Here is a 10,047-nt window from a genome sequence, read left to right as displayed (position 1 = left end):
ATATATATATATATATATATATAATTTATTTTTATATTCAATTTGGTTTCAAAAGACAAATTGTTATCCTCTCCACTAAGCTCAAATCTTACTTATAGCCGATCACTCCTAATGAGTGAATTGTTTTTTAAAAACTCTTTTTGAGTTGTGAGTAATATCTCTCTCACTTACAAGTGGGTGTATATATATGAAAAATTACGTGCAGTTTCTATTCTACAATGAGTGAAGATGCCATACATGAAAATCTAGCTCTCACTAACTTAATTGTTAAATATAAAATCACTTAAATATTTTTCAATATAATACAACATATGCATAATGAATTTATTTTTCCAAATAGATATAAAGGCACCATCAATATTACTAATTGAGACATTTTTATCTCTTGCAAGTGGTTCTCAAGATCAACTTCTCCCCATAAATTTTGAACTATTATTTAATAAAAAATAAAGCCCACACAATCTAATTAATCTACACCTCATAAATATCTATTAAATTAATTACATATACATATATAAATACATATAAAATTTAAACTTACACCAATTTTAATAGATTGAAAATACCATACTTAATATAAACTACACAAAATTTTTAATTAAAAAATTAAAAAAAAACTTTATATAATGTTATAAAGCTTTCTATATTATATAGACCATTAATAATGAAAAATATAATATACATTAAAAATTAAAATAAACTTAAAATACATATAAATTCTACAAATCTAAAACTTTTGATTTTGTCTTTATACATTTGATAGATGTATATATTAAAATGTAAACTTATAGATGTATATATTAAAATGTAAATTTGTTAAAATGATAAGTACTTAAATATAAATTGAGAGCTTTAAAGGTTGAAAATACAAATACAAATATAAAATTTTATTTAAAATTTTTAAAATAATAAAGAGTTTAGAGTTATAGAGATAAAGAATTAAAATAAAGAAAATCTTTCGAGTTAAAATATATTTTTTAATATTTTTAGTTAAATTTATTAATAGGTAATTGAAAAAATATTAAAAATTACATAAATAAATTATGGGCTGGATTTTTATTATTAAATGGATTTTTAATAATAATTTTTTTTGGTACAATTAAATATCAATCTAATAAATTTATAAATATAATAATACTAATAAATTTTAATATAATTTTTTTTAAATTTAATTTAATTTAACAGGAAAATATTTCGAATGTTCATTTACATTTAATTTTTTCATTAAATTTTACGAGGTTAATTTAATAACTTAAAATAATGATATTTTATAACCTTAAAATGTGAATTATGTGATTTAGGATTAATACACAAAAAATTCCAATAAAATCACTTATCAGATTTTATGTGGACCTTTGAACCACTTATAGTTGTACTTATGCATCATAAAATAAACCATCTTGACATTAATAAATGAAATGTTTGAAAACAATCTTAATTGCAGGACCATGTTCGTCCTCGCATCCACATATTACAAAAAGTTCGTGCATTGAGCATTTGAAGTGCAGCTTTCTTTACTAGCGGGGTTTTTTTTGGAAGGAACTAATTCCAACTCCCCTCACTTAGAATTCAACAGAAGTTTTATTGCAGGTTTTAGAATCCATTGATAATTAATGGGCAAGCTTTCTGAAGAAGTCACTGCCCTAATCAATCTCCAGAATTTTCTCTATCTTGTATAAATACTTGATCAGCGAACGTTGAATTCTAAATTCTGTGTTTGAGTCTCTGCTCTCTCTGATACTTCTTGTCGTTCTGATAGTTCGCTTTCGCTTAGTTATCCAAGGCCTTCCCTGTTCATTGCAGGGCAGGATCGCTGAAAAGAAACATCCACCGAAATCAATATGGCCGAGCGCAGTTAAGTTCGCAACCGACATTGGGAGCATCTGAAGATTGAAACGGCAGCCGAAGAAGTCAAGATGTTGGAGGTCCGTCAGGTTTACCACCGACTCCGGGAGCGTCTGCAGACCGTAGCAGTCACTCAAGTCAAGACGTCGGAGGCCCGTCAGGTTTCCCACCGAGTCTGGGAGCGTCTGCAGACCGTAGCAGCCACTCAAGTCAAGACGTCGGAGGCCCGTCAGGTTTCCCACCCAATCTGGGAGCATTTTCAGATCGCGGCACCCGGTCAAGTCAAGACGTTGGAGGCCCGTCAGCTCTCCCATCGACTTTGGGAGCATTTTCAGATCGCGGCACCCGGTCAAGTCAAGACGTTGGAGGCCCGTCAGCTCTCCCATCGACTTTGGGAGCCTTTTCAGATCGCGGCACCCGGTCAAGTCAAGACGTTGGAGGCCCGTCAGCTCTCTCATCGACTCTGGGAGCGTCTCCAGAGAGGAGCACTCTTTCAAATTAAGACATTGGAGGCCCGTCAGCTTCCCGAGCGATTCTGGGAGTGTCTGCAGAGTGTAGCACCTGCTCAAGTCAAGCCTTTGGAGGCCCGTCAGGTTCCCAACCGATTCTGGGAGTGTGTGCAGATTGCTGAACCAATTTAAGTGAAGGCTTTGGAGGCCCGTTAGGTTCCCAATAGACTCTGGTAGCGTCTGCAGTAGGCCGAACCTGAAGTGAAGACTTTGGAGTCCTGATAAGTTCCAAAATTCATTTGAAATAGTTTCAAGATAACGAGTGTTCAGAAAAACTTTTTCAAGGTGCTTCAGTTTTCCAATGGACTTTGGAACCTTTGAAGAGGGAGCATCAATATGCAACTCTCTCAATTGCAGAGGTGCCTGCAATGTTCACATGCATTATTAAAGTGAGTTTGAGCCTCTACAGCTTTTTCGCATTGTGTCATACGATAACAACACGCTAGTACAACAATTCATACACTATTAAAAAAGGTAAATAGATCTGTTAAGAAAACAAATGACCACCTGAAATTCATGTTGCCAGAGTGTTTCCAGTTGATCCCCCTCTATATGTAACACTCTTAAATTATTTGATGGAATCGAGGGAGCTAAAGAGGACTTCGGACAGTTCTTCCAGTGCAGATATACTAGCGGTGGTAACTGTTCACTGCTGAATATTCGTTCAACAGAGTCACTTTCAGTCCTAAGCAGCTGCAACCTGCTTAGATTGAAGCTGCCGGCAAAGTTTTCAAAAGATTGTTGTTCAGGGCCATTCCCGTGAACCATGCTAATTCCACGCACCTGAATTGTTCAACCCCAGCTGTTAGTTTTAAGAATTCAAAATTGCGAGACAATTTTTATAACACAAAGCTATTTTGAATATCCGTCGAAAGCTTCAGAATACTTACATATGATTGGCCAGACATATTATGAAGAAGATTCTCTGTGAAATGCCCAAGACGACGGGGATATTCTGGATCTTCAGCTATCTTTCTGCCTAGGTCTCGAAGGTGGTCATGCATTCTGAGACAGTTCTCACTGTCCACCTCCACCAGGCATCTGTTTTCCAGCGTCAAAAGACCCAGCGACCCTTCCCAGTTGGATCCATCCCATACTCTTATAGCGGTATCCCTGTCTTCCCCTATAAAGAAACAGGCGATATCTAAAAATATTTGCTTTTCCTCCTCATCTAGAGCATCATAGCTAATTCTAAGTGTGCTCCGTATATCTTCGGGAAGTACTTTGGGGGTTTTGCGCAATTGCGCATTCCAAAGCTTCAAATCGTCTTTTCCATGTAGAAGCGCCCCAAGCACTTTAAGCGAAAGGGGCAAACCATTGCAGACATTCAAAAACTTCTCAACCACTTTTTCAAATCCTACAACAGGACTGCTTTGACCGAAGGCATGCCAGCAAAAGAGCTCTTGCGAGTGCTCTCCATTGAGACCTTTCAGTGTGTAAATGGATGACTCTCCAATACCTGCGCTTATAAGTACATCCTTATTGCGAGATGTAATTAAAATTAAGCTACCTACATCGATAGTATCTCTAACCGGTGCACATAATGCATCCAGTTGATCAATATGATCAATATCATCTAAAATGATAAGAGACCGTTCAGAAACTGTTTTGAGCCTCTCTATCCCTTCAGCGACGCTATTTATCTGTTCATTCGACTGATCCAGATCGTTAAGAAGGCTACTCTGCAGGAAAGGTAAAGATTTGGATCTGATATCAAATAAGAAGCAAGATCGATTGTATTTTAATCTCTCTCGGTTGAAGAATTGTTTAGCCAGGGTAGATTTCCCGGCCCCGCCAAGACCTACAATTCCCAAAACTGTAACCTTCTCGTTTTTCCGCTGCAGTGACAATTTCCGGTCCACATCTTCAATTTTTTCATCGAGGCCAGTAGGATATTTGGCGACGTTGAGAGGCCGTTTGCCAAACTTTTTCGCAACTTGTTGGACGACCTCCTCGACGAGCTGCGACTCTTCCCTGAACAATATTCAAATCACAGTTAATCGACTAACGAGAAATATCTACATAAATAATCTGTTATATAATTATGAAGCCAGCAAAGTACAAAACTCAAATAATAGGGAGAGTTGGAGGGTCTTACTTGTCCTTCAGCTCAAAACCGACTATATCCGCCACAGCAGAAAGAGCATTCCTCCATTTTTCTATGGTCTTGGTGTCGTACCGTGGTTCCTGAGAATCAGATGCTCTCTTCCTTTCAAGCTCGCCCAAATCTCTAGCATAAGCTCGATCTCCGCCGCGCGTCCACCGAAGATCTGCGGGCTCGACTTTGTAGAAGATCGGAATTATTGTGGACCCCGACTCCAACATCTGTACGAGTTCATGGAGACACCATCTAGATTGAGCATAATTTGGCGAGAATATCGCTACATGAACAGAGGCTGTTCGAATAGCCCCTTCGATTTGGGGATCTAACTTCTCTCCTCGTTCCAGTACTTTCTGGTCCAGAAAAACTGATAATCCTAGAGATTTAAGGCGACGGTAGATTTGGGCAGCGAGTCCTTGCTTGACATCAGGACCGCGGTGATTTAGAAACACTTGATACACATAGCTGTTGGTATTGCCCTGGGAGGTGGATGCGGAGGATGTTCCGTCACGGGCGGGGGGAAAGTTAACGTTTGCCATTGGATACAGAATAACAGAAAAGTAAGATCGAAGATATTTTGCAGAGATCGAGAAAGTGCGGTGAGACTCAATATTTGCGTCAGAAAGATTATGGAGGACAAGCAACTTACCAGCTGCGCCTTTGCTATTCTTGTGTGTGTATCAACACCCCAATGTTTGGGCACACGAGTGAAAACAAAACAGCTCTGGAATGTGGTTGATTACTGAGCTTCTCATTTCCTTGAGCAAACCAAGTAGCGATATATATTGAATTATATCGTAATCTGAACGGTGGAATTGGGAAGCATGAAGTTTCGGGCCAATTTTCCTTTCAATTTCGTCACAGCAAGCATCAAGTTTCCTGGCAATTTCCCCTTCGTCGTGTCACAGCATTATTGACCATTGCCATCTATCAGTTCCTGTACGCATAAAGCGTTTGGAAGGCCTGCGTTCATTTCCTTGCGCAAATTTGCTTTACCAAAGATAAGATTCCTTCAGTTGGGACCCAATAGTTTATGCAAACAAGCTTGCATCCACCAACCCATCATATGATTCGTTGCATTTGATATACATCGTGTTGAATTTGATTTAATATTTTGGGCCAATTTTCCCTTCGTCCTGTCAGCAAGCATCGAGTTTCCTTTCAATTTCGTCACAGCAAGCATCAAGTTTCCTGGCAATTTCCCCTTCGTCGTGTCACAGCATTATTGACCATTGCCATCTATCAGTTCCTGTACGCATAAAGCCTTTGGAAGGCCTGCGTTCAATTCCTTGGCGCAAATCTGCTTTACCAAAGATAAGATTCCTTCAGTTGGGACCCAATAGTTTATGCAAACAAGCTTGCATCCACCAACCCATCTGCATGCGCGCAAATCTGCTTTACCAAAGATAAGATTCCTTGAGTTGGGACCCAATCGTTTATGCAAACCAGCTTGCATCCACCAACCCATGATATGATTCCTTCAGTTGGGACCCAATCGTTTATGCAAACCAGCTTGCATCCACCAACCCATGATATGATTCTTTGTGATGAGACGTTAAGTCTCCGACCAAAACAGGTGGCATCCACCGACATAAAAAGCAAGTGCGTGGTAATTTCGTGGTGTACCCATTCCGCATTTTACGCGTTTCTCCGTCGACCAAATGCTTTGGATAGACCATTCGTCTCTTTTGACTGCGACGAGATATTTTGTGTTCGATTCACTGTCCACGACCCAATCGTTTATGCAAACCAGCTTTGCATCCACCAACCCATGATATGATTTTTGGTGATGAGACGTTAAGTCTCCGACCAAAACAGGTGGCATCCACCGACATAAAAAGCAAGTGCGTGGTAATTTCGTGGTGTACCCATTCCGCATTTTACGCGTTTCCCCGCAGACCATTCATCTTTTTTGACTGCGACGAGATATTTTGTGTTCGATTCACTATCCACGACAGTTGGCGGTTGATGTTATTCCATAGACAACACTAGCCATGGATTTCAAATAAATGTTACGACAACTTCACATCCTTCACTGCTTTAATCAATCATTAAATTGTTAAATTTCTTTTAACTTAATGGTCTTACCAGCATAATTGTTGGATAAATTTCATTTCCAATATTTATAAAAAAAATAAAAAAAATTATTAGATATACATCGCGTTGAATTTGATTTAATATTTTAAATATTATATATATATATATATATTATTTAAGTTTAGATATACTATTGTTTTACATAGATTTGATATAATTTTATGATATATAATTATAGTTTGGATATATTTTAATAATTGGTATTTATATAACTAACACAATCACATTAATAAATATGGTTGATATACTATAAATATACATGGAGAAGTTTCGTAAAAAGGTATGGGGAAAAGAGTTGGGTAGAAAGAAGAAATATTACATTGAGGAATTCAACCCTACGTGTGATTTACAAGAAAAAGAGTTCATTGGAGCTAGCATTTCGTGGAGGGCAAAGGTTCTTGCTCAATTAAGGACCAACTTACTGGGGCTGTGGAATCGGAAAAACATTTCATTTTGGAATGTGATGCATTCAAAGATATTAGAGAAAGTTATGAGAACATTTGTATTTTTAGCGAGGGGATTATTGGAAGGTTGGGCCAACTCGTCATCAATTTGAATCGAAAAAGATTGAATTGCAAAAAGGGAAAAACAAGGATCTAATGGTCTCATAGACTATTTTTAGTCTCGTGGACCTTAAAATGTCATTTCATTTCATTTTATATTAATTACATCCACAACTGCATTATTAAATTTGGTTGATATATGCAAATAAGTGTATATCATATCACATTAATAATTATTAGATGTATGGTAAGGATTTAACATTAATACTAATTATTATATAATTATAATAATTATATAAGTAATAATTAGGTTTTATAATATTAAAATATTGAATTTTAATATTAAAGTTTTAGTAATGAGTTTAATATTGGGGTTTTAATATAAGTAAATATAAGTGTTCAATTAAGTGAGTAAGTTTTCAATTAACATTGAAACCTAATATTATAAACCTTATTAATATTATAATCGTGTTCATGGTGTTGGACCTACCAACATGTGAAGGGATCTCCTCGGTAAGAAGTCCCAACTAGGCCTCAGAACATTTGGAGTAGGAGTCCTAGCAGTGGGTAGTACGGTATTGCCTTGATTGAGGTTACGCGCAGAGGTAAGTAAGATGTCCTTGTTTGAAGCAAGGGGTGTGACCTTACAGCAAGTCAAGGAATGTGCATGAAAGGCTCTAACACATAGAAGGGGAGAAGAGTGTGCCCCTTAGAAGCATGTGATAGCACACAGCTTGAAAGGGAACACACGATTTGAAAGACATCACGATATGGAAAACAGGATAGCCTACAATCCAAAGTGAGGAGTTATACCAACAAGACACTTCGATAAGATTCATATAAACACATACGAAATAGTCCATACATACATGCGTGAATTACAAGTACATACATCATTAGAGTAACCAGGATAGTTGAACTGCAATAACAATATATGCATGAAACGCATTGGCTCTGTTATATTAAAAGAGTGAAAGATTCAATCATACATACAACCATGACAACCACTAGCCCCAATAGTGGAACATTACAGTCACTGATGTCTGCTCCTCCAAAGAGATGTACTCGCTCTGCACTGTGCAGAAGCCAAGGCTCGTTACAATACACTCCAAGCTTTCTCTAAGTTATACCTATTAGAAGCTTAGTTCCCAAAATCCCGTACAATGAGTTATGAGGTTCTATATATAGCAAAGGGTGGGGTGACCCTTCACATTCCCCTTTGTGACTCTTAGCCTACCCTCATGACTCTTCAACTTACACGTGACTATTTACATTCTAGTATTGACACTTGGTCTTTCACTTTACAACATGTTTACAATACAATTTGCACATGTACCCATGTGAGACAAAAATGGCCTTGAGTAAGCCATGCAAAACATCACTAAGACTCACACAGCTATGGGAATACTAACTCGTCGACATCCTCTTGGTGATCGATGGTGGCGAACTGATGCCAAGCTTGGTAGTTTGTTATGGTGTCCGTGTACTCTGTGGTGACATCCTTCTAAAAGTGAACTCTTGCCTCTGTTGCATCCAGGTACACTGATTTGGCACCTCTTTCAAATTCATCATATAGCATGTGCATCATGGCCTTGAGTGCAACCGAACTAGCGACATACTGGTGCATTTTGTCTACGCTCATCTGCAAATCTGTGTTGGTGGCTATGCGCATCAACTGCTCGAAATACATGTCCATCTCCAGTTGGACTTGCTTCTTTGCTTTCGCCTCAGTGAGTGTGTCAATGGATGGGATCACATGGGTGCGCACAATGACATCCATGTTCCTGAAAACTCGTGCATGTGAAGCCTGTAAGTTGGTGATGAGCTATGGGAGTTCCTCATAGTTCCGTATCTGACTCTAGATGTGTGCCTTCAACTCCATTGCCTTTGGCTTCATCATCTTTGGCTAAGTACAACGGAGCTCCCTTATACCTCATTGTCCATATCTCCATGTGATCGAAAATAGTGTGTATGTCTATCAAGATGTGTGCTCTTCTAGCACAGCGCTGCTACCAACCATTAAGATGGACAACTGACTTATGCATGGTGACGAACTTGAAGTACAACTTCCGCATGATTATCTTGAGAAACGATACGTCATCAAGTATTTCTTTCTTCAACTCTGCTCTAGCAAATGTTGTAGCTTGCTTTTCTTTCTTCTTGGCCGCTTGCAACTCCTTAACCATGCACTCGTTCTCAGCTATCAAGAATCTCACACTTGATCTGGTGGCTTTGGCATATGTCTTTATAGCATCAGCCAATGTAGCTGGATATTTGCGCACATCAAATACGATCACTCATTCCTAAAAATGCGCAGGAGATACATAGACATTCAGAGTGGGCACTTTACGCAACTGCACAACTCTGTGTTGTGACTCGTCAAATGATATGTTGTGCACATCTACTTCCAAATTATCCTCAAGGATTTCAGTGTCTCCTTGATCACTTGGGACTTGCTCTGCTCCCGAATCTGGTGAAGCCGGTGGAGTGACCTCTTGGTCCTTGGGCATGAGGTCCGTATCCTGATCTTGCTCTGGCTGAACCACATCCGTGTCCATCTGTTCTAACATATGTTCAATCTCCTAAACAAAGTCCTACTCCTGCGACTGCTCACCCTATTTGTGATCTGCCAGTTGTTCTGATGAATGAATACCCTGTATTGGCTCAATTTCATCAATGTGTGCATGTTGCACCTCCTGTTGTTCCTGTTCATGTTGCGCTTCCTTTTCTCTTCTACGCGGCTCTTGTTCTTCCCTTAGTTGTTGCTTCAAATCCTGCAACTTCTTCTCTGCCTCCAATTTTTTCTTCTCCCTCTGTCCAACTCGTCATATAGCATGCACATCATGGTCTTGAGTGCAACCAGACCAACGATACACTGGTGCATAGTGTCTGCGCTCATCTACAAATCCGCACTGGTGGCTATGCACATCAATTGCTCAAAGTACATGTCCAGTTGCAATCGGACTTGGTTCTTCGCTTTTGCCTCAATGAG

At 38.7% G+C, this 10,047-nt stretch overlaps 1 protein-coding gene across 1 annotated transcript; it reads right to left on the bottom strand.

Moving 5' to 3' along the window:
* Positions 1 to 1,386: 1,386 nt before the first annotated feature.
* Positions 1,387 to 5,464, bottom strand: LOC149140584 (disease resistance protein RUN1-like). The gene is made up of 4 exons (XM_089447292.1): positions 4,453 to 5,464; positions 3,245 to 4,328; positions 2,862 to 3,137; positions 1,387 to 2,717 (listed from the first exon to the last, which is right to left on the bottom strand). The coding sequence occupies exons 1-4, from the start codon at positions 4,992 to 4,994 to the stop codon at positions 1,644 to 1,646; spliced, it is 2,976 nt and encodes a 991-aa protein (XP_089303418.1). The 5' UTR covers positions 4,995 to 5,464; the 3' UTR covers positions 1,387 to 1,643.
* Between the last annotated feature and the right edge of the window lie 4,583 nt (positions 5,465 to 10,047).

This window comes from Pinus tabuliformis, chromosome X (genome assembly GCF_031772625.1).
Source record: "Pinus tabuliformis cultivar Carrire ecotype Pingquan chromosome X, CPIR1, whole genome shotgun sequence".
Classification (NCBI taxonomy): domain Eukaryota; kingdom Viridiplantae; phylum Streptophyta; class Pinopsida; order Pinales; family Pinaceae; genus Pinus; species Pinus tabuliformis.
This window is presented reverse-complemented; position numbering and strand designations above follow the sequence as displayed.